The sequence below is a fragment of the Molothrus aeneus genome, chromosome 9 (genome assembly GCF_037042795.1).
Source record: "Molothrus aeneus isolate 106 chromosome 9, BPBGC_Maene_1.0, whole genome shotgun sequence".
Lineage (NCBI taxonomy): Eukaryota > Metazoa > Chordata > Aves > Passeriformes > Icteridae > Molothrus > Molothrus aeneus.
In genome coordinates, this window is record NC_089654.1 from 3,879,649 (window position 1) to 3,904,145 (window position 24,497).

Sequence of the window (24,497 nt, forward strand, 5' to 3'; positions counted from 1 at the left end):
TGGAACTTTTTTTATCAGCAAATAATTTCATGAATATTACTAACTAATCCTATAAGATAATGCTAAGATACTCTGCAACATCAGAGTGATTCGTTAGGAAACATCCCAGGTGTTGGGTCGCTTCCAGGGGCGGAGATCCCAAGTTCCTGGGTTTGTATTCAGGCAGCACAGTGAGCTATTCCCACTTGTGCTCTTTAATAAGGGTCTGACACTCCTCGTCAGCAAAGATCTCTTGATCCCCATGCAAGTGTAAGTTAACCTTGCTGTTCTGCCCACATTCCAGCTCTGGTAATAGCTTTCTGTCTACCTAAATTCCCTGGGCAGTTTTAATGGGAGGAGATATTTTTCAGTGTTGTACAGCTTCACAGAAACACTGCACAATGCTCCGGGACAGGCAGAAAAAGAGCTTTATTCCAACTGAGTGTGGGGGGAATTTAAGAGCAGAGTGTAATTACTGAACTTGGAATTTGGCCAACATACAACTAGACTGCTTTGCTACCTGCTCATCTGCTGCATTCCCTGTTTGGACCAGGAGTGGTCTGTGAAGGACATTTTAAAGAAAATAATGCTGCTTGTTGAATGTTGGGATATTGTCAGCTCCATTCTCTGTGCTGTATGTGGATGTCTATGTCCATCACACTCTCTGCTTCCTGCAGCAGCACCTGCTCCACCTGGGCACTGCCACAGGCCCAGCAGCTCTTTTCTTCTCTGAATTAGTTTCAGTGTTGCTCATTTGTAATTCTAACAACAGTCAGGAATGTGCTGCTTCCACGGCAAACCACCAAAATGCAGCTCTAGTTCTACTGAATGGAAGGGATATCAGGGAAAAAAGGGAAGAGGCTTTGATTCTGATTCTGCCTTTGTTTATAGACACTGTTAGGTAATAACATTTGGTTCAACATGCAGCATTTCCATTTGACCTCACACTTGTTCACTTACCTGTTGGAAAATCCTGGTTACATACTTTGGGGCAGATGCATCATGTTTTCCCAAAATAAGATTTGTATGCAATTGCAGCAGCAGCAGCATTAATACATTCACAGTTTTGGAGCAGGGTCTATAATCATCGTGTGCCTTACAGGAACATGTTGAAGCTGGTTGTTTGTCAGTCAGGAATACACATTTGTCTGAGAGAAGATGAAGTGAGAATTTGAGATCTAGGCTGGATCTTTCCATGTCATAGGAAAACTCAGAACTTAGCCCAACTCCACACAATTTCACAAGTAGACATTTATAATTAAAAATCTAGAGCTGAGCAGCCCTCAGCTGAAGAAATGTAGGATGAGAATAAAAATTTTCCAAGTACACTGCTTAGCCAATTTGTTAACTTATGCAGAGCAGGTCAAAGCCATGTGTTTGAGAGGCTGGTGCTGTCCTTTGATCAGGGATCATGAGATGTACAGCCTTTTCTGGACATCTACAGTGGTTTTCACAAGTCTTTTAAAATCCCTGCATTTTTCTCTTTTCCATCATAGGAAAAATATTATTTTCAAGGTGAATGATGAGATTTTATATTATAATATAAACGCTTAGACATAACATTCAGTAGGAGAGGCTAAAGTGACTAATTGTTGAAAAAAATCTTAACAGTGTCAGCCTCTTTCCTTGGCTCCTGCTTTTCTTTTTAGTAGCTGAGACTGAGAAGAGAGGCTGTTGTAGTGCCATTCAAATTTTTATTATTCATTAAAGGACTGCCCTATGAAAGCCCTGAGTTATGGTTGGTTATTTCTTTGCTAGTCCTTCAGCACAGTGGACTGCACGCTGGTCAGGGACTGGAAATGCACTAGGGTTGGTGAATAGGAGGGATAAGATATCTGCAGTTAATCAATAAAATGAGATCAATTGAAGCACAGAGCTCAGAGAACCTCTCCTTGGACTAGATCATTCTACTTGAATAAAACTGAGTTGAGCTACTGTAGGATGTGGACTTGAAAAAACCAAACAGACCCATGCCCCCTGCTGAGTACTCATTTCTCTCCTGCCACCTCTCACACCAAATCTTTTTTGCACATGGCAGATCTCATATTTTATTGTAACAGCCCATCACATTCTGCCTGTTTGACTTACCACTCCTGATATTCTCACTGAAAAAGAAACAATGAGCCCTTTTCCAGCTTTAAACTTTACAAAATGAAAGTGCTTTTTACTATTCACATTTTGAGGCTGTTAACTCTAAGATTTCTAGCTATCCTTTCCCTGATTACATCATCCTGTTTTAATGGAATGTTTGCTTGTTTTATTTAAGTAATTATGCCCTGTGCTCTCTGCAGTGGGTTCTGGGTTCTGTGGGTGATAGCAGAGAGTGCCTTTGTGCTGCTGCCTATTTGGGTTATACAGGGGGGTGTGCTTGCTTTAACAAGGCCAGAGCTGGCTGCTGCCTAAATTATGTTCTGCAGTTCCAACTGGCTGCCTTGGAAAGCTCAAATTAAACATGTGCAGAGGAAAAAAATCCCCTGTCTGCACTCCAACTGTGAAGAGGCCAGAGCTGCCCTTTGCACACAGTGCCACTACCCCTGGGCAACTGCACCAAGTGAGCTTTGGCCTTCGCTTTCAACTAAAACTTCTGTACCACTCACAATCTGAGCACAGTGCCAGAAGCAATGGCAGCACTACAGCAAGGAAATGAAAGATAAGGATTAAAACCCTCTTAAACTCTGTTCTCTCTACTCCCCCTGGTAAAATCCATGTCTGCTGATATCTCTGAGTATGTGCCCTGGAATTCTCTGACACTAAATGCCCGTGCTGGTTTGTAGGTGTTGCTGTGAGCACACACCTGGGTGCTCCACACCTGCATTAAAAACACACACATCACTGTTTGTCAGAGAGGGAAGCCCTCGGGAAAACTCCTGGCAGCAGATCCTCCTCTGCACTCACCACTCTGCAGCCTCTGGCTCTTAGCAGTGGCAAAACAGTCCAACCTGCTGCTGCTGCTGCTGGGGAACAGCAAAGAATCCTCTTTTTGTCCCATCTTCCCTCACTTAAGAATTATCTTTTAGGTATGTTTAGACTGGGGTTATGCCAGATGAGTTTACTGATGAGAATCTTAACAACTGCCATGTAAATACACTGAGGTCCCTCTTGAAACACCTCTGGGATGTTATGGACAACTGGAGACAAGATCCCTTCAATGCTTCTCAAAATGTTTAAACTTTGGGGAACCATCCTGGAAAAAGCCAAACCAATATTTACTGCTCAAATATTGAAACCACTTTTTCAGTGAACAGTTAAAGAAGTAACAGATTGGCACTTCCTCCACTTCTCCTTAATTGGGCCAGTTAATGCTATTAAACTGATCTTCCTTATACAGGTATAATTATCCTTTCCAAAGCATTTCCACTGATTTGCCTCAGGGTTTTAAATACTGCAATTACTTTTTTTTTTCTTGCAAATGCTAAAATTAATCTTTAGTCATTACCATTGCTATCAAAGCAGGAAAAACGAGTTTCCAGAACTTTTACTATTATTTTTCAGCAGTTCTAACCAAATCTCTTGTAGCAGGCTTCACCTAGTTAAAATTTCATCCGTGCCAGGCAGCCTGACAAGATCCAGATCTCATTTGCCTGATGATCCCTGGTCCCTGAGGGATGACACTCCTACAGCCCCACTCCAGCTCCAATCAAGCGCCACAGAAACAATTAGGGACACTTTGCATTATCTAAATGAAAGATTGAATTATGAAAATGTGCTCTGCTCATTTTCCACTGAGGTTTTTACATGTGGGCCCAGCAGTACTGGTGGTATATGCACCCAACCTTTTTCAGGTGGTTCTTTTGAGACAAATTTATCTTTTGAGATAAATGCCTGGCCTTGTAAGGTTTGAAGTGAGAAATCTCAGCATTTTTGCTGCTCTGGTTGCACCCAGAAAAGCTGCTTGGAACAAGTAGAAGGCAACAAAAAGAGCACTCCTTATTTCCAGCCTCTTCACTCATGTTTTGGAATTAAATTGGGCATTGAATTTTATGACAACTTTTAGAGGAACAGTTTTACAGTAAATTTCTGCGTGGTTCGGTAACTTCATTTTCTGGATTTTAAATCTACTTTTTAGAAAACATAACCAGAGATAATATGCAACAATAGTTAATATCTATTCAATTCTTAAAGAGTATCCTCTGACTGGTATCTCAGTGGGGAAGAGGAGGGCAAAGGACAGTTAGTACATAACACAACACAAAAAAATCTTGACATTAATGAAAAGCATTGTCTGATCTTTTAAATGAATGTGAACTCCTGATATTTCAACTGGCCAAACAGACTAAATGGAATTAAATCCAATTTCTGACTTGCAGAAGGTGATGGAGTGCATTTTTTCAGCCAGGATTTTAGCCCAACATTCATGAACAGAAATGAATTACACTGAAAGTTGAATTACAATACTATCAATTAATAATTAGTTTTTCCTTGGATTTATATAAAACTCAAATATTTTAATATTTTATCGTGAGTTTTTCATTTGAAGCTGAAGACTGTATATTTTAACTGACAACTTTTTATTTGTCATGATCAAAATTGGTACCAGAGAGACTTTAGTACCAAACACTAAAGTATTTGTTTACCAAGCACAGAAAATACTTTTTATATTCAGTGTTAAAGTACTTTTCACTACTTTTATTAGATTTGGCATTTGTTTGTGTGACTAATTTCATACATATACAAAACCTCATTTAATTCAGAACAACTACTTATATAAAGAGATACACAAATACTAATGGACACACCCACACAGGAAAATTGTACCTGTTAAGGTGTTAATTGTTTAATTGGACTTAGGAAATCACTTATGACCTCTAAATAGGTCTTCTGCAGTCCTAACATTTTAAATTTGCTTTCTGGTCTTCTTCTGAAATGAGAATTATAGTTTTTTTTTGTAGAAAAGATGAGGCTTGTAAACAAAAACTCAGCCACAAAACTGTCTTAATCTACCTCTCTTTACCAAAGAATATTCTATTTCCTCAAGAAAAAAAAAAAAAGTTGTATGCACATGTCTTCATTATGTCTTCATTAAAATTCAAGAGAAGCAATAATATAAATTACAAGTTAGAATGTTTTTTCCACTACACATGTATTTAAAGGAAAAAAAAAATCCAAACACTCTATAACTTTCCAATTGCCCAACTGTTTACCAGATTTTCATCTAGAGATATATTTAATGCTGGTATTTGATAGATCCTATAATTACCTGTGCTGTATTTGCTGCTTGTCTGCTTTGGAGTTTTAATTGCAAGCAATGATGCATGGGGAAACTTTAGAAGTGCAAAATGTAGAGCACAATTTTTAGCCTCATCCTTCCACACTCAAAGCATCCATTGATTTTAAGAAGAATTTAGCCAAGGATACAGGAATAAGTCCTATATGCTCTATACAGAGTTAAATAATGCACTGGAGAAACAAATATTTGCAAAAAGAAACATGCAAAGAAGAAACTCCAAACCAGTGTGTTTTCAGCAGATTCAATAAAAAGTAGAGACACTGAGGTGGAAAAATAATAGAAAGCATGGTAGAAGGCCTGAATGGCTTAGGGATGGAGAATGCTAGATAGAGAAAACAATAAAAGGAAGAAAATACCAAGTGTAGTAAGGCCATTAATGAGAGCTTTCTTCTCAGTTCTTCATTTCCTGACAGCTAGGACACACACAAGCCTTGGGTTAGACAAAGTGTTTTTCTGCTGCTACAGCTCAGCTGGTTTTGTGACTGGAGCAGACAGTCACAAAAATTAATGCTGTGTTACTGACTGACAGATTTTACTCTTTGCTTTACTCTGTGCTTCTTATGATAATGGAGCCTGGGCAGGTCTTAAAGGAATTGTGTCAAAGGAAATCATAAGATTATCACTATTTTAAATAAAGTTTCTTCTTGTCCTGGACTGCAACAACGGGTCACTACGTATTTCCCTTGGCAATGACCATCAGTGCTTAAGAACTGTCACAGGAGGGCTCTGGTAATAAAACAGGTGGAATAAGGAGTACCTCGACAAACACTGAACTCAGCTATGCTCATACACAGAGGATGTGGCTCTGGAAGACAAAGATTTGTGTTTCCTTACCTTCCACAGCAACAGGGCCTCTGTTTACATTCAGGGCACAAGGGCTTATGTACAGCCTGGGCTGCCCTGTCATTACCACACATCCCAGCCTCACCCTCCCTCAGCAAATAACTTGTTTTTCGCATCACATCGCTCAAGATGTATTTGTCAGCCAGAGGAGTAGGACAAGAGCCACACATTAAGTTAGCAGCTTGCTATTTTCTAAGGAAAAACATCACCTCTGCTCCTGCTCTGGCAGCAGATCTGACTGCTCCCTGCCTGGGAGTGTCACCAGCCCTTTGGCAGCAGGACCCACTTCCCATTTCAGGTCCTCAAAAACAGAATTGCAGAGTCAATCAGCTTGGAAAAGATCTCTAAGATCAGTGAGTTCAACCTGTGACTCACCTCGTCAACCAGCCCAGAGCACTGAGTCCCACATGCAGTCATTCCTTGAACCCCTCTTGGGCAGCCCATTCCAATGTTTAGTCAAGTCACCTTTTCTGTGAAGAAATTGATCTCCACAGAACTGGAACTGGAACCTGAACTTCCTCTGGCACAACTTGAGGCCATTTTGTCTTGCCCTAACACTTTTTACTTGGGAGAAGGACTGATCTCCACCTGGCTCCAAAGTGAGAAGGTCCCGACTCAGGGCTGCTCTCAGCCATGAGGTTGCTGCCCACAAAATGGGATTTTTACCTGGTGTGCAACAAGGCAATAATTATACACTTGAGACAGTTTTTATTTCAGAGCTGCACTCTGGTTCTTGGAGTCCACAAATCAAGCAGGACCACCACGCTTTTCCAGCCATTATTTATAAGCAGGAATTCAGAGTTAGTAAGTTTCCAAGCACAGCCCTTCTATTATGATTGGTTACTAATTTACATACACGTTCCTCTGACGAGTTAGCAATGTATACACAGATATACATCAACATCTTGATTTGCTACATCCTTAAACCTTCTCAGTTCCCGGATGTCTTTGACTAGGGGAAGCTGATTTTTAGGCTTGAAACATACAAAGATCTTCCATCAAAGAACACGCTGATTTAAAATAATCCTGACATATTCCACATTTTGCAGCCAGGTGACACGGAAACACCGCGGGCAAAGCCACAGTTACGGCACGCAGGAGAACGGGCTCTGCGCCTCAAGAGGGGCGCCCCTGCTCCCCGCGCTGCCACAAAATGGCGGGCGCCGCCTGAGGGGAGCGGCGGCGGGAACGGCGGCGGGAACGGCGGCGGCCCCGCCTGAGGGAAGGGACGCGGGTCCCCCGCTGCAGCGGCGCGGCGCCCGTCCCGCCTCCCGCTCTCCACCCCGGCCCTGTAGCGACACCGGCTCCGCGGTCCGGCCCCTCCGCCGCCGCCGCGTCCCGCGGTGGTGAGTAGGGGAGCCCGGTGGAGGAGGTCGGTCCCTGGGACGCGCAGCTGTGAGGCGGCCGCAGCTGTCCCCCGCCTCCCCGCCCGCCATTATCCGGGCGGGCGCCTCAGAGTGACTCGTCTCCTTCATTCCCCACTCCCGGCTCCTCGCATCAGCCCATGTCACGATAATCGCGGTTACCCCCCAGGGTGGTGGGGCTGGGGGAGAAGGAGAGGCCGCGATCGGAGCCAGAGGGTGAAAGTGAGGGCGGCGAGGCCCCTCAGGCGGGAGGGCCTGGGTCAGTTCCGTGCCAAGGCATTTCCATGTCCGTGAGCTAGAGGCTCCCGGCTGGCCGACACTTGCTTTGGCCGTGTTTTGTTTCTAGGCCAGGAGTAAAGTACGAGCAATATGTTCACAGATCCTGTGACACAAAATCAAAATCCTGGTTTTCCTCATGTATAGAAATGGCACTGGGGGGCAGGAGCCTTGCGCAGAAAGGTGATGACCCACAAGGGACACCTGCGGTCACTCTGATCTGGTGGTAATACAAGTGAAAGGAAAAAAATAAGTCGCACCTTGTTTTATTCTCAGTGATGCAAGATACTGATATCTTTCACAGTCGGAAGCAGATGGATGTCTTACAACTGTAACCGGATGCAGTTGTGACTGTGACCTCTTTTTGTGCAATTCAGATGTTGACAAACTAATACATAGTGTCTGTTCAGGGGAAAATGAAATAACGATGCAGAGTTTCTTGTTTGGGTGGGTTTCTTAATACCAGTCTGCTCTTTTTTTTTTTTTCTTTTTTTCAGGGTAACCAGCCAAAGAAGTTATGAATATCATCTGTGGTCTAAAGCTGTCAGGCAGAAACTGTATTTTGTCTCATTTGGCTTCTTTGTGCAAACAGAGGAAGTGCAATAATCTCTCTTGGTCTTACACAGGATGGTACCGAAGTCAGGGTGACAGAAATAGATGCCAAAGCTTGGTTTTGAGTGGAAATACTAGAAACTGTTTTTTGACTGGAAACCCTGACTCCTATAGAAACTTGATTGGTAAAGGACTGAGATGTCTTTTGGATGTCCCACATACAAGTGGACAGGAAGTGTACAGGAATGCAAACCATAGTTCGGGAAGGTTTTTCTCCCAGTCTTCTCAGGCACTGGGGGAGAAGATCCCATCCCTCCTGATCAGTTCTGTAGGACAACCCCCACGTCACTTTGCTGCTTGGAACATTCAGATCAACAGGTCTTTTCACATATCACCATCACTTCAGGCTGCACCAGTTCCTCTTTTCTGGATTATTGTGAAGCCAGCTCAGAAATTATTTGCCATCATTCTTGGCAGGTAAAATACTGTGTTACTTTCCTTTCAGTGCAAGACCCATCATGCAAAGTGTGAGTGTGGGGAGGGACGGCAGATGTGTTTGTAGTCTTGTTTGACTGACAGTTTGCTCAACAAGGGGTCTTTTTTTTTCCATTATCAGAGGTATTAGATGTATTTTTTGCTCTTTTCCTTCTCGTTTACATGTGGTAGAGGGAGATGAACCAAAACACTAAGGGGCATTCCTTCCCTGTGGGAGGGAAGAAATACAATGGAGTGGAAGCCAATTACAGTATAACCCCCCATAAGCTCCTACATGAGATGAGGCTGTAATAGAGAATACAGTAACAAATTCCTTTTCAAATATGTCCTAAATTAACGCTCTTTGTATCTCACAGGAGCATAAGAAATTGGTGGAAGGCACTTCCTCCTAATAAACGGGAACTCTTCAAAGAAAGTGCAAGAAAAAACAAATGGAAGATCCTGCTGGGTGTCAGCAGCTTGGGAGTTGTATTTATCATGTTTTATTTTACCCACTTGGAGGAGACACCCATCACCGGCCGTGCTCGACTGTTGGTGTTTGGCAAAGAGCATTTTAGGGAGCTGTCACAGATGGAATATGATATGGTAAGATTTTAGACAAGAAATTGAAAGTACTCAAAAATTGCTGCTTTTTTAGTGATGAGATAGTCCTGCTAATGAAATGGGCAAACAAACCTTGTAGTGTCCTTGATGAGTTTTGAACTTCATGCTCAGAACCCTGAGGAGTCCCTTCATCTGTTACCTCCTCATCTTGTCCTTGGCCTTTTTTAGAATTCCCTTTCCACGAGAAGCACATAATGGTTACAAAGCATATAACATGCATGTAGCAAACATTCTTAACTATTTCTTGTCCATTGTAATTTTTGTAACTTCTTGTCCTGTAATTTTGAGTTCTGTGATTTCCTGTTGTAAAGTGAAACTTGATAAGCCATATCCAAATGTATCCATATTCCCATCTGTCAGAGACACGAGATAAGAAGAGAACAAGTATAGGATATTTTCAAATCACGTTTTGTATACATTTGTCCACCTTAAAAATTAGGACCAATGAATATTTTTTTTTTCAGTGGATGGAGCAGTTCAAAAGTCAGATGTTACCTGAGACAGATGCACGCTACCAGGTTGTGGAGAGAGTTGTTGGGCATTTGTCTGAAAGCAACAAGGACATCCCCCAAGTCTCAGCTCTCAAGTGGGTTATCCACGTGGTGGATGAACCAGGTGTAAATGCTTTTGTGCTTCCAGTAAGTTGTACACCACACAAAAAATAATAATATTGAAACAGCACTTGATATGTCTCCCACTTAATTTTTATTCTCTTTGTTTACAGAATGGTCAAGTGTTTGTTTTTACTGGATTACTGGATGCAGTTTCTGATATTCATCAGCTGTCATTTATTTTAGGACATGAAATAGCTCATGCTGTGCTGGAACATGCAGTAAGTCTTAAAAGAAAGCTGTCTAATATTCTTAAATTGATTCTAATTACTCTAGTTGTGATTTTCCCTATCATTACCAACCAAGTTTTCAGTGTGACTCTATCTAATTAATGCAAAATTGAGTTTGAAATGAGTAGCCTGCTACAGTAGATCTTTATTATTTGTGTAGCACTTAATAACTGTCAGAAGACCTGTGGTGGTCCCTGTTAACACAAAGGCTGCCAGGGTTTTATTCACAGTTGTACAGGTAAATTATGACTCAATTTCAAGAGTCATTTAGAGCTTGGTCTGCAGATCCCTCTCTTACAGCACAGACATGAGCTGGAGGTGCTCAGCAACTCTGTTACTTCTATAATTGTTAATACCTGAAGAAGTGTATGCACCTTTAAAAAGTATCTTAAAATACTTGATACTGTTATTATTGGAGCACTCAGTTTTAGAATGTCAAATTCTGGAATACCCAGAGCTTGGTTCTTGTATGATTTTGGTGAGCAACAGTTCACATCATGGTTTCTTGGGCTTGGTTCAGCCAACTAACCCTTTAAACTTCTAAAAAATATTTCTGATAATGAAGAAGAACTTATCTTGTTTGTATGGCATCTGGTGTCACCCAGCTGGCACAGTGAGAAGTATTGCATGATCCTGTTTGTAAATGCTCTGATCAATTTGTTGCAATGTCAAATAGAGCTCTGGAAAACAGAATAATCTCATGGATTCTGAATTTAAATGAAAGCAGCAGAAAAGAAAAGTACATTATGTGTACTGTTCCCTTACCCCATTGATGATCCTCTCTCAGTGATTTGTTATCTCTTCTCAAATTAATGTAAAGAACAGTCTTTGAGGTACTTTTATAGATTTTGCATTCACACTGAGATGTTTCCTGGCCTTTTTACTGAAGAACTTTTTCTGCTCGTTGCCTTCATCCTACCTCCAGCTTTGAGTCTCTCAGAGGGTCTGATAGGCAGAATGTATTTGTTCCAGCTGAATACAGCTTATGTGAATTCTGGCCTGAAAGTACCTTGTATCCAACTGGATTTTTTGTTTGTTTGTTTGTTTGTTTTGGTACAAGCAGGGAATGTTGTGCTTGCCCTCTTCCTGTGGCTCCACAGGAAAAAAAAAATCAGTGACATTTATAATGTTTCCAAATTCTGTTAATGTTCTAAAGAAATGTCAGACAGTAAGGAATGAAAATGGGACAATTTCTGTTTGCAGGCAGAGAAAGCCAGCCTGGTTCATTTCTTGGATTTTCTCTCACTCATCTTTCTCACTATGATTTGGGCCATCTGTCCTCGTGATAGTTTGGCAGTTGTTGGCCAGTGGATTCAGAGCAAGTTGCAGGAGGTAAGACTGACATTTTCTATTGTCCTTCCTGATTTCCTTGGATTTCCTTGTTTTATAAATCTGATTCTGCTTTAGTTGATGCTGATTTTCATTTGTCATGTTGAAGAACTTTAGATTTCCCTAAATGACTGGATTTAGTTGCACAGGCTGCAGGAGCCTGCTTGCCAATTAAGACAGATGATTGTCTTTTAGAAAGGTAACTTGCCCTTTAAAGTTGTATATGGTAAAATGCAATGTTTTTATTTTAAGTAGTTATTAAATTCTTCCTAAACCAAATAAAATATATGGAATTCTTTAAATACATTGCTAGTGATAAGAATAGTTTCCAAGATTAAAAAATTGAGAATCTAAAAACCCTTTATATAAACCATGCTATAGTACAAGTTTCTAAAATAATCTTCTCAGCCAGCAAATATTTCAGCAAAGTAAAATTCAGAGGCTTTCTGGTGCCAGTTTTCTTCAGCAGTGTAATTTACTCTCTGGACAGTTACTGATCCATTTATTTTTTAAAAAAGTGTGTTTTTTTAAAATAGAAATTTGCTTAGATCATAAAACTGGAATCTGAATTAAACTGAAAGATCTCTTTGGTTTCTTTGATTTGGTGCTTTTCCTGAGATTTCCCCCAGTTCCTCAAAAACATGAAATTAAACATAACCAATCTGTTTTGGTAGTTCTTATGCTAATGGGTAGATGTGTGGATTCTGAACATAAATTATCTCTTAAGAGCTTGGATATTTGCACAAGTAGCTAAGAAACCAATACATTGATGAATTCTAGCCAGCATTTTGAAGAGCTGAATTTGGCAAAAACAAAGTGTGAATGAATCCCAAGACTGCTCATAATTTAGACAGCAAGATTCAACTCCCTGTCAGCATCTCCTCCTCTCCACACAGAATGGGTATTTTGGCATCATGGGTTGGAGTTGGGCTTTAGGTTGGGAAGGGAATCTGGGTTTAAGCTCTGAATCCTGTGCAAAGGACACATCATCTATGGGATACTGTCCTGGTTTAAAAGGCTGATCAAACTTCAGTAATGTTGAAGTGATAAATACTTGCAAAGCTTTCATCCCATAGACAAGAGCAGCTGAATAGGAAACTGAGTTTTTTTAGACACCCAGGAGTGCAGTGTCTGTTTCACTCATTCAGGATTTGCCTGTTGTGCTTACATGAAAGTGAATTGTTCTGCACATTTTTTCAGGATGTTTCTCTTCCTCTTCTTCCATAACTGTATTTTGCTTTTTAAAGCTTTAGCATCCCATTCTGTGAAAGGGTTATTTGAGCCATGCTGTGGTACTTGCTTCTGTTTCAATATTTGTTTTTCTCTTCTGTCCTTAGAGGCTTGACTTTTTGACCTGGTGACTATTGTGTATTTTTTATTATTGACTCTTAAGTGTTTCCCAGTGATTCTTTTTAGGCCTTTGGGCATGTGAGCTCCAGTTCTGCCTTTCCCCCAAAGATAATGGATTTTCTTTCCTTAAATAAATTGTTAACTTTTCTTATTACATTTATTTGGGGTTGTTCCTTAAGCACGTATTTCTGGACTGACACATATTGGCTTTGTTATAGAGCAGCAGTTATTTTATATGGGAACTAAAGCCTAGGAATTATTCTTGGAATAACACCAAGCATGACTCTGAGTTTTACTCATGCCCCACACACCAGTATGTACAGATGCAGTACTTCATATTCCTTTCTTGTCCACCTCACACCATAAGATCTGTATTTCATGTGAAAACTGGTGATTTTGGGCAGTCAGCATCCCTGGAACTCCCTTTTCTTCAACATACACAGGCAGCTCTGATAATTAAATTGAAAAATCAATTTAGTCTTTTTTTGTGTCAAATTTCTGACAAGGATTTTGGATCAGAGTTTGAAGTTCCGATTTTTCACTCTAGCACATTCACAAAAGATTTTTTAAACAATTCCATCTTTCAGTAGCTGATGACTACTGGATGTTAGATATCTCAGGACTCTTTTGTAGGTTGCAAATTTCATTTCTCTGTCTAAAAAGTGTTTAATAATTAATCAAACCTGTTTAATAATTTTTAATTAATCAAACCTGTTTAATAAGTGTTTAATAATTAATCTGGCTAACTAGAAAATGGTGCTTCAGGAATATATGACAGACTAGCCAGGGGTTTCTTTGCTGTTTAGTGAATATATGTGCACCAACAGACCTGGAGCACTTTTCAAGGCAATAAAAACACATATTCCACTTCAAGGAATTACTTTATCATCAGAGGATTTAAAAATATGTATTTATAATTGCAATGTTTAAGGTCTGCATAGAAACTAGGAATTTAGAAAGTGACCTCATCTCTGCTTACTTCTAAACCAAATGTTTGGCTTTTAAAACCAGATTTGGTTGGCTTCTATTTTTGACTTAGGAAAGAAAAACTACTTTGGAAAGCAGCAATAAGTTACAGTTACCTTTATGTACTCCAGGGACTGGACCACTTCTTTGGTGCTCTTCATTTCAAATTGGTTTGTGGTTTATAGTTTTGGTTTTGGTGTTTTTTCCCCTGAAACTTCTGAGGACAAATTTCTCTAGCCAGATAAAGAGCTGATAGAACCTTTTTGAGCTGATAGACCTTTCTCTCTTCTCTAACCTTGCACATTTGCCCCTGTTCAGTTCACATTTCCTAATGGATGACTAAACCAGGATGTTGTGACAGGTTTCTTATCTCTGCAGGAGCAGGCTGTTGAAACAAGCCCTGATTTGCATTTACTATAACATGCCAGACTAGGCTAAGGCTGCCCAAATCTATATGAATTACATTTGAGAAAGCCACCACTGCCTCTTAGGGTGTGTTAATGCTCTAGAAAAATGGGAGAGGAGTTTGGTCAGCTTTATGTCTTCTAGTTTGATTTCTCAAGGGCAATTTGCAGCTTGTGTTAGGGATAGTCATGGCAAAGGAGTGATTTCTGCATTGTGGGCAGCTTGCCATAAGAAATAGGTGATACCATGCTTAAAGTCTAGGGAACCACTGGAATTTTTTACATAGAGTTGCTGCAAGAGAAATCTTGATGTCAATAAAAGAGTGAAGTGAAAAAGTTCTGGTGAAAAGTTGGTATTTAGCTTTCAGTTGCTGCAAAATGAGATTGGCTGCTGATAAGTTCCCATGAGAATATAACTAATTAGAATGAATTTCAACTGAATACAGGATCAGTGAGTTACACATAATGGAATTAGAGATTACAATAAGAAAATGAATACTGATCACATGCAATGTGAGCATTAGATAGATAGATAACCTTCTCATAGGAAGTGGGGTTTAAAACACAGCTATGAGGCTTTATCTTTGTGCACATTCCAGACCCAGGAACAAAACTTTGATGTGTTTCTTTGCAGTTCATGTTTGATAGACCCTACAGCAGAACCCTGGAGGCTGAAGCTGATAAGGTGGGACTTCAGTTTGCTGCAAAGGTAACTGCAACTGATTGGTTTTATTAGCAATAAAAATAAAATTAGCAAAAAAAATAAGTACCAGACATTTTTTCAGTTTCTGTCACAGTCAGAGGGAGTTTCATTCTTCATATGGAGGTAAATGGTAAGTTTTTGAAGATATGTAGTTTTATGAAGTGGTGGGGAATAAAAGAGTTGTTAGGGAAAGACAAAGTCATTGTGGCTAATTGGATAATAATAACAACATTGTAATAACATTGAAGTGTGTAAAGTTGTGCATTACCTGCACAGTCTTCTTTCTGTGTATTTTGTTGCTATTAAAAGAAAATCCCATGTCTTTGTAAAGAGGAGAACTCTAAATAGGGATCTTGCATAAGTAGGATTTAATTATATGTAAAGATTTAAAGATTTAAGTGAAATACAGCCATAACAACAATACAGCTTTGCTGAAGCAAGACAATAATTTGGTCAGAAGCTACTCAGCATTTTTTCATAGTTTATTTTTTCAATTACTTTTTTTCCCCCTGGGGAATTTAATTCTGTATTAAAGGAACTGAACCAACTCTTTGATTTCTGGCTAAGTGCAATAGACTTATGTGTGAGATACCAGTGAGAGCAGCACCATCTAGTGTTAATATTTCATTAGCAAAATTTCTTTTAATAGTTATTAATGTTACTTTAAGGAAGAGTTCTAAAAATTAACTTTGATTCTGGGATTGAAACTGCATTTGTAATTTGAAGTTGTCTAAGGGAATAATACAATCAATTAAAAAAATACAATTGCTGTGTTTGTGCTCACTGCTTTCTAATACTGAAAAAGTAGGGCCATACCAGAAAGAAATTAGTCAAGTGACATATGGGCATTTCTCTGGTTGTGCAGATAACCTTTTTATAATAGTAATTTAAATAAATCAATTCAAAGGATAAAGCACCATATCTTCCTGGGAGAGGGAATGGGAAGAAATAATTTTCTTATCTTCTGCCCACTAGTCTCTTTTTTTTTCTTAGCTAATAAAGGTCAGTGTAAGAAATCTTGTTTATTTTTCTTTTATACTTAAACCTAAAAATAGAGAAGTCTGTGGTGATAAACAAAAGCAATTCTAAAAGTTACTGTTCCCTGATTTTCTATGGTTAAATATGTACTTCTTGAAGAGAGTCAGGAATTCTACACAAGTACTGTTTTATTGTCATGGATTCCACAGATCACCCATGGAAGGCTGTGTAATCTATTACAGAAAAGCATTTCCAGTTATTTTTTAGGTATATTGAAGTATGATTTATTATCACCTTCTATTTTGACTCTCAACTTCTTCCTGTAAATTTGCTTAGATCTGTGGAGATCATTAATTTGTTCTAGTAAATATAGCTTGGAATTTGCACTGAGCTTTTTTTAAAGAGCCAGTATAGGGCAGAAAGGGTAAACCTTTCCTTCCTGTTGAATTTTCCTAACTCAGATGTAAGTTTTTTAAAGCACAGGTGTTAAAAGGAATAGATCCAGTGTCTGCATGAGTTTTTTGTTGCTTTTAGATATTTTGGAACAGCTTTTTCCTGTCAGGTATAAGGACCATCTAAACAATCTTAAGAAACTTAAAATTTAAGATGTCTTTTGTAATTCAGTATCAATCAGACTGTGTATTTCTTACTTTAAACAGGCAGTGGTGTTTTATTTCCCTTCTGTTCCCAGGCTTGTGTGGATGTCAGAGCCAGCAGTGTCTTCTGGCAGCAGATGGAGCTGGCAGAAGCCATCCAGGGGCAGCCCAAGCTGCCAGAGTGGCTCTCCACACACCCTTCCCATGAGAACAGAGCTGAGCACTTGGACCGCCTCATCCCAGAGGTGAGCAGGGCTCAGGGAAGTGGCTTTTCCTCTTAGGAAACTTGCCAGAAGTAGTTTGATATTAATTGATTAATTAGCTGCTTTGGTATTGATTCCCAATTTACTCTGATAGCACCATGCTTACCTTTATCCTTACAGAAATTCTCCATTGCAAAGCTTTCAGCCTCAAAGGTTTTATTAAATGAGCAAAAGGAAGATAGCACAGATAAAATGTAATTATATTCCATGCAGTTTGGGTTTTTTTCTGATTTCTGATCAAAGTCTAAAATTTTTTCTTTTGAATGGCATTTTGATATAGATGTAACAGTGCCACAGGTCTCATCCACTCTTTCTAATTTTTTTTCCCATTTTAGAAAGGCAGTTTTTGAGTTGGATCCTTAAATTGTCTTGACTTCTCTTGCTTTTGTAGCAAATAAAAAATTAAAATAGAGTGTTAAAGCACTCCACTGTGACACTGTTTTTCAGCAAGCTAAACTGTGTTTGGAAATACTCTCTTTTATAACCAACTATTCTCTTTTTTTAAAACTCTGGCCCTTTAAGTCTTTCTCAGTTCCAAACTGTAAAGACACTTGAAGATTTATTGGCAGAGGGAGCACTAAAATGTTGAGGTGTTTGCTGACTTCAAAGGAGAAAAAAAAGAGTTTCATGAATCCTTTGATGAGAATGAATACAGTAAATATTCTAAATGATGGCATAAATCAAAGTCAGCATTAGGGATAGGAGGCTGGAGAGTGCCTAGACTGGATATTTCAAATTAATATACACAAAGTTTGTACTTTGCAAAAGCAGGCTGAGAGAAGGTTTTTGATGGATTTTTTAACACATTTGAGCAGCTGAATAGAAAATTATTTTTGTTGTGGAGCTTCAGTTTTAGCTAGATTGAACATAAAGGGTTCAGGATCATTTATTTTCATGTAGTTGTTGACTAGCTTATAAAGAAGTAATGAAATAAATTACTTCTTATGTTCTACCCCAGGCCTGAGCAAATAAGTTAAATAACTGAGCAACTGTGTAGAACTCTTATTTCTGTCTCATCTCTCATAGTTTAGCAGGTGGAGCAGCCCCCATCTTTTTACAGCTACTCTCATTTCCAAGAGCAGTGAAGGCTGGGAAGATCTTCCCAAAGATAATTGAGGGGAGATGTTTTTGTTTGCCTTTTACCTTAAACATTCTTTGGAGTAGGATGAGAAAACAGGGGCTGAATGCTTCCTGTTTTTAACAAGTTCACAAGATAAGTGAGGTTGGCATTACAAAACTGGAATAAAGATGAAAGAAAATGTGTAGAGGAGGCTTCTTGTCTGCAGCATTGACTCCCCTTCTTGTGGGAGCTGCTGCCTTCAGGCTGCATTTCAGGCATGGAAAGGGAATCCCAGGCTTTTATTGTTGCTCAATATCAGCTTTTTGTTTCATTGTTCATGTACTTTGAGCTTTCTACAAGAGAATGTTTACCATATATTAATTGCCATTAGATATTCAGAGCCCAGGAGAGAAGCCAGATTATCAAAAAAGGCCTTTTTATCTCTAGTGTCTCTCTGTGAAGAAACTGATACTTCTTAAGACTCAGTGCCAGATCCATCATGAGTATTATTTGGTTTCATGTGCTGCTCTTTTTGGAGCTGAAATGGTTTTCAGGACAATACATCTCTTACTAGACCAGCTACTATAGCTGGGACAAATAGGGACAAGATTTTGGACTTCTTTAATCTTTCTCTACAGACTTTTAAGCAGGTTCACAATAAGATGCAATCGTATAAAGTGAGAATTTTTCTTCAGGTAATGAAATGTCACATCTGAATGAGGTGACTGAACAGTCTCAGGAAGTGTAAATTAAAGGAGAGCTATCACAGGGATCCCTTTCAAGTCATTAAAAGACTGAGAGCAAATCAAATGAGTGTTAAAGATGTTGCATCTGTTTTTTTTGAGCAAGTTGGAAGCTACAGCCACACTGAGGAATCAGTAAACAAGAGAGCTATAAGCAGTTAAAAAGTGATGCTGTCCTGGAAATGAAATAGAACAAATAAAAAAGATTTGCTGTGTTTTGAAAGTATTTTCCCCTCAGACAGGGAGGTGTTAGGATAATAAACCAGGAAAACAGAGTATAGTCTTAAATAGGAAACTGAAATCTCTTAGAATTCCTGCATGAAGGCTGGAGAGATGTGTTTTATTTTCAGAAAAAGAAATCTTAAAGGAATTTTGTCTAAGGGTGAGAAGATGATCATTGTTCTGGAGAGACTGTGGGAGTGTAGTGCCAGAGAGAAGCTACAGAATCTTTTAGTCAAGTTCAATGTTTCATTTTCATGTTCTCTGACTTGGGGCAGTGTCTGTTTCCAAGTGTGCTGTTCAAATGCAGCACTAAACAGCAGTGGAAGCCTCAGCTAAACTGAATAAAGCAGAAGGTTATCTACTGAGCCTTGCCTGTGATACAAAAATTCATCTTGATGTGACATTTGCTTTTTTAGCATCATGTTGTTGGCTCAGGTTCCATTTTTGATTCACTGAAAGTCCTGTTTCCACTTTCTTGTGGAAATGCCATGGTGAGGTCATTTAGAGACTAATAATAGGTTGGGATATATCAATTGCACTGCTTGTCTTGTTTGCTAGGTCAGTTAACTGGTCAAAAAAAGTTAATTAATTTACTTTGGCAACACCTGTTTTTTTTCAAATCCACATTGGCTGCTTATTATTTTTATTAATTTTTGTGTAGTTAATACTTTTTCCTCTGCTGCCTTTTGACATGGGAGATACATTTATTTTCCTTCCTTTTCAAAAGCAGGTTGGTATATTTGCCCTTTGCTTATCATGTGAACATTACTTCATAAATTAACATTACTAGTTAATTCTAGTACTAGAATATGTTAATTAAGCCCTATCAAATAAAAACAAGAATAAAAATCACTGACCTGCATTTCTATCCTCCCTAAAATGTTATTAAATATTTTGTCACAATTTCTCTTTCCTATGCCAACATCAGTGGGAAGTTGGATGTATTAGCATTGTGTATAAGCTGCTTTTCTTCTCTATCCAGTAAAGACTGTCAATTCCTTTAATCATCTTTTTACTGCTACTTCATTAAGACTGTAAGGGCTGGAGACCAGCAGGTAGTCTGGTGTCTGTGACAGTGTGGAGGATTAATATCGGGAGCTAAAAATTACTTATTTTTCTATTTGCCTCTGCTGGTAGCTTTACATTTACATGAAGGTGATAGGATGAGGGAGACCTGCCTAATTCTTCCGCCTTCCCTGCTCCCAAACATTGCAGGAGGTGACTCTGATTGTATTAATAAGAAAAACAGGTTCACATTCGTAACTTACAGGCAAGAGTTTGGATGTTTTATTTGGGATCTCCTGAAGCAATAAGCAGGCAGGTGGCTGCCCTCACTGGAATGTGTAGTTGCAGCTGTCCTGAGCAGGGAGATGACAAGTTAACTTGGCTTTTCTTTCCATATCTGGAGTTTCTCAGTGGCATGTGAGGTGATGATGTTGAATAGCTGCCTTCTACCCCCTTGCTCAGCTATGTCTAGCAAGAACAGAGACATCCACAGGGTAAAAATGTTCACCTGAAGTACTGGTTTTTATCTTTGCTGTTGGGACTTCAGGTGAGTGCAACCATAGAAGTAGGTCAGGCACTGTTTAGACAGGAAAACCCAGAGATACAAAATTGCTAAATTAGTTTAAAAGAGGATTATGTTGCCTTTTCCAGGATGCAGCCTAAATCTTTATATTCCTATTTGCCTTGAATAACACTGCTTGACATTAATGCAGTCTTGCAGCAGTTTATGTTCTAGAAGAGAACAAGAGAAAACTCTTGGTTTATCACAAATGTCAGTTTAGGAATGGATTGGTCACTGAAGCAGAAGAGTGTTCAGCAGTACAGTTACATTTGGTGACTACATGGACAGTCATGCTGTAGAAAAACAAGCTGTGAAAGCTTTAATCATATTTTAAAAAACTTAGACAGGAACAGTATTTGCATGCCTAATCCAGACTTGTGTATCCAGTAATTTGAATTTTACATTTCAGCAAGAAACAACTGGAGAAACTCTTGCTACATTTTTGGAATGTGTCTTTTTCCAAAACCATTTGTTACTTTTAAATTCTGTTTGTTTCTAGCCATTTACAGCAAACTCTATCAGTTCACTGTAGTAAAGTTAGAAGAGAAATTTGTTTTGGAACCTCCTTATAGATAAAAGTGAGTTAAGAAGCTCTGCTCTTCTATTTTAAAATCTGCTGTAGTGAGATGTTTCCAGTGCCTCCCATGGAAGAATATCAAAGTGTTTCAAAATGATGGGCAAATACTTATGCAGAGCTACACTGGAATATTTGATTTGGTACTTCAGACAAAGCTAGTGGATATAAAGCAGATTAAAAATTTCTGTCTGCAATGCAGTGCTAGGATTGCTATGAAAACTGTGTTTTTTCTTCCTCCTCATGAATCAATCTAGACCAAATTAACCAGCATGTGTTTTCTGCTGACAGGCCCAAATACTGGCCAGGAGGCTCCTGGCTACCACTCAGGACAGCCCTGACCATTGCTTTTCAGGAATCCATGATTTTGAAGTGAAGTGGAATAAAATGCACATTTGAACTGGTTTCTCTATAAAAGGATTAAAACCAGAGTTGGATGTAAATCTGCCCATGGTTTATGCTGTTAATTGAGGCCAATATTGAACAAATGTGACCATACCACACTGACCATTGATTAATGGTAACCATCAGACTTGTTGTGGTCTTGGTGTTTCATTTTGCAGATCTTGAAAAAGTAGTGCTCAGTGGAGATGTAGAACCCTCTAGAGTTAGAGTTCTAGAGTTCTACATGTAATATTTTGCTATATGATACATAGGATCTACTTTTCTTAATTAAATGAGTTCTAGGAGGATCCATGGATCCCAGTAGATCTGTGTACAGCTGCTTACAGAGCACTTCATCAGTTGTTGTGTGCCAAACACAGGAGCTGCCAGTTTGTGTGGTCTAATTAAGGTATGTTCAGCTTTGTGACAATGAACACAACTTAAGCATCCTTTGAAACAGCTGACTTTGAACAGGTTGGTATCAATTTCTCCACAGAGCCTTTGAGATGTGAGATTCATCCATGCCATTCCTTTCTCAGGTGGCCAGGCAGACAGGATGATCTGAGGGGAATGTGCTTGTGCTAATGAATTTTGGTTCTCTGGGAGATCCTCTGGCTCCTTTGTGCCCCTACTTTTTTACTTGTCAAATGCAAGCAATGGCACTGAATCAGTGAGCAGAACTAACTTAAAGTTTGGTCTCTTACTGCTGGTCTTTTTATCCAGAGAAATTGTTACATTCTAGAGACATTGTTTTCTTGTGACATTATTTTCTGGTAATATTTGGAAACTTGGAATACTCCAAATGCTTCTTGGAGATGAGATCACTTGAGTAACAGGAGTTTAGCTATACTGATGAACCATCTGGATCTCTGTGCCAAACAGTTAAAAGTCCATTATGTTATTGGAGATTTTCCCTCCTTTTTTGAGTCAGACATCTATGTATAGTTACTTCAATAATAGAACATATCTGAGGAAGTAAATTATTCAAAGCCCTTTTTTCCTTGATGCAGTCATTTTCATTTGCATTTGAATGTAAATATAAATATAAAAATATGAAGCTGAGTGCAGTATGTGGGCTGTGGCTGTGGGCTATGGGCTGGATATACCCCCACTTAATTAAGTGGATTTCCTGCTGGGATTTTTCTTCTCTCTGAGGCATTTTAGAATATGGATTGATTCAACATTTTTCTTCAAAGTGGCCTAAAAGGGCTACAAAAAGTTTAGTTTATATGTGAATATAAATTAAAAGTACTGATGTGGACAAGTATCACAGAAAGCATTGGAGAACTTCCTGTTTAATTATGTTGTACCTTTTAGAATATCCATCCTTGGAGATCACGGTGTGAGAAAATAATTTCACTCTTCATTCTTCCCATTGTTTTACCATATTGCTCCATTTTGTCACAGGAATTCCTGGCTTCTGTTGAGAAGTTGTTCAGTAACAATTCAGGCTCATTATTCCACTAACCAATGTGCAAATGCAAACCTGACTGGAAAGCCAAAGTCACTGACTGCAACCTTTCTTGTTTTTCCTATTTGATTTGTTTTCCCATGTGTTCACAGGCTCTTAAAATAAGAGAGAGCTGCAATTGCCCATCTCTTTCTGGACCAGATCCTCGCCTTATTTTCAGACTTAACATGCAACATCTCCTGGAATCATCTAAAGGTCGAGGACCCCCAAATTCTACAAAGCAAGATCCCTCAAAACCAAAACTGGACTTTCCTAACACTCAAAAAGTGGAAGATATGCCAGTGACTTTTGCAGTTAAACCCACGAACTGATGACATCAATTTTCACTTTTTATGGAATTGGTGGTCCCTGAAGGTCTCTCTTATAACACAAAATTGTCTTTGAACCATGAAGAAGATGTAGCCACTCAGATTCTCCATTTCTTTTATGTGATCTCTCACTCAAAGCAATAAGGAACCGTGCCCACACAAGAAGAGCAGCGTGTTGGAGCAGAAAGTTTCTTATTCATTAAGAGTTACTAAAATAAATCACTTCTCAGGGGAAAGATAATCTCATACAATCCAGTCACACAGTGTAATTTTCAGCTTTATCAGGCTCACCTTGATCAGAGGACAGATGAGCCAGAAGCATCCCTAAAGCAGAGGGAAAAGTATAATTTTCATCACTTAAGTTGTCTGGTTTATCTTGCCATAATTTGGGTTAGATCTACTCAGCTTCATTTGAGAAATAATGAGAAGAGCTTACTGCCTGCTCCACATCCAGGCTGTTTAAAAATATTAAGCTGAGAAGCGATAATAGCTATGGGCTAGATACACCCTCTCTTAATTAGGTGGATTTACTGCTGGGATTTTGCTTCTTTCTGAGGCATTTTAGAATGTGGATTGATTCAACATTTTTCTTCAAAGTAACCTGAAAGGGTTGCACCAAGTTCAGTTTAAAAAAAGGAGTGAAATAATTTTCAGGAAAGTCTTCCTTCTGGAAGAAGCACTGAAGGAATCATGTAGCACCAAATGCTTTACAAAGATGCCTCTGGTCTTTTTTAAATGATCAGGGTGCCTCATCAGAGGGCAGTTTTGCTGCCACAACATTAGATTTGGATATATCCATTTGGATGGAAATGATTGCTGATGTGGAGTATATTACATAGGAGACAAATACAAGGTTTCTTGACTGCACAGCTTTTGCAGATGACTTTATCATGAAAGTGACTTCTTGTCAGGAAACTGGCATCTAAAGCTGAGCATCCCTCCCTCCCTCTTTCCCCTTGAAGCCACACTTTTTATACCCTGGAGAAAAATATGGACAATGTAGGTGAAGCTCTGCCTTTCAGGATTGGTGACCCACTGTACCCAGCATGTTAATCTCTGTTTGCACATGTTTGAATTGTCCTTGCTTTGCAGTTGATGGAAATACTGAAATGTTGATCTTGCAGGAAGATGTAGAAAGAGGTGGCAGTGAATTAAAATAAAAAAGGGAAATCCTGTTCCTTCATCTGTTGAGATGTATTTGCTGTTATGCTTTTTTTATTCATTTGATCAAAACAAAAATCTCTTTCATAAATGGTAGTGTCTTACTTGAAGAAAACATCCAGAATATTTTACAGGTTATCCTATTTTGAGACATTCTTTTCTTATATGGAGAAGGGCAGACTTTAATCATATTTCTTCAATTAAATCAGAATGCAAGCTTTTAAGAAGGAAAAAAATA

At 39.0% G+C, this 24,497-nt stretch overlaps 1 protein-coding gene across 2 annotated transcripts; it reads left to right on the forward strand.

Annotated features, from left to right (window-relative positions):
- The first annotated feature begins 7,315 nt into the window (after nt 1-7,315).
- On the forward strand, nt 7,316-24,281 carry OMA1 (OMA1 zinc metallopeptidase). Of its 2 annotated transcripts, XM_066555685.1 has the most exons (9): nt 7,316-7,395; nt 8,187-8,718; nt 9,093-9,321; nt 9,804-9,977; nt 10,064-10,171; nt 11,384-11,512; nt 14,864-14,938; nt 16,602-16,751; nt 22,883-24,281. In XM_066555685.1, the coding sequence occupies exons 2-9, from the start codon at nt 8,207-8,209 to the stop codon at nt 23,099-23,101; spliced, it is 1,596 nt and encodes a 531-aa protein (XP_066411782.1). In that variant the 5' UTR covers nt 7,316-7,395; nt 8,187-8,206; the 3' UTR covers nt 23,102-24,281. The 2 variants fall into 2 exon arrangements, with proteins under 2 accessions (XP_066411782.1, XP_066411783.1); XM_066555686.1 differs by lacking the exon at nt 16,602-16,751.
- Nucleotides 24,282-24,497: the final 216 nt, after the last annotated feature.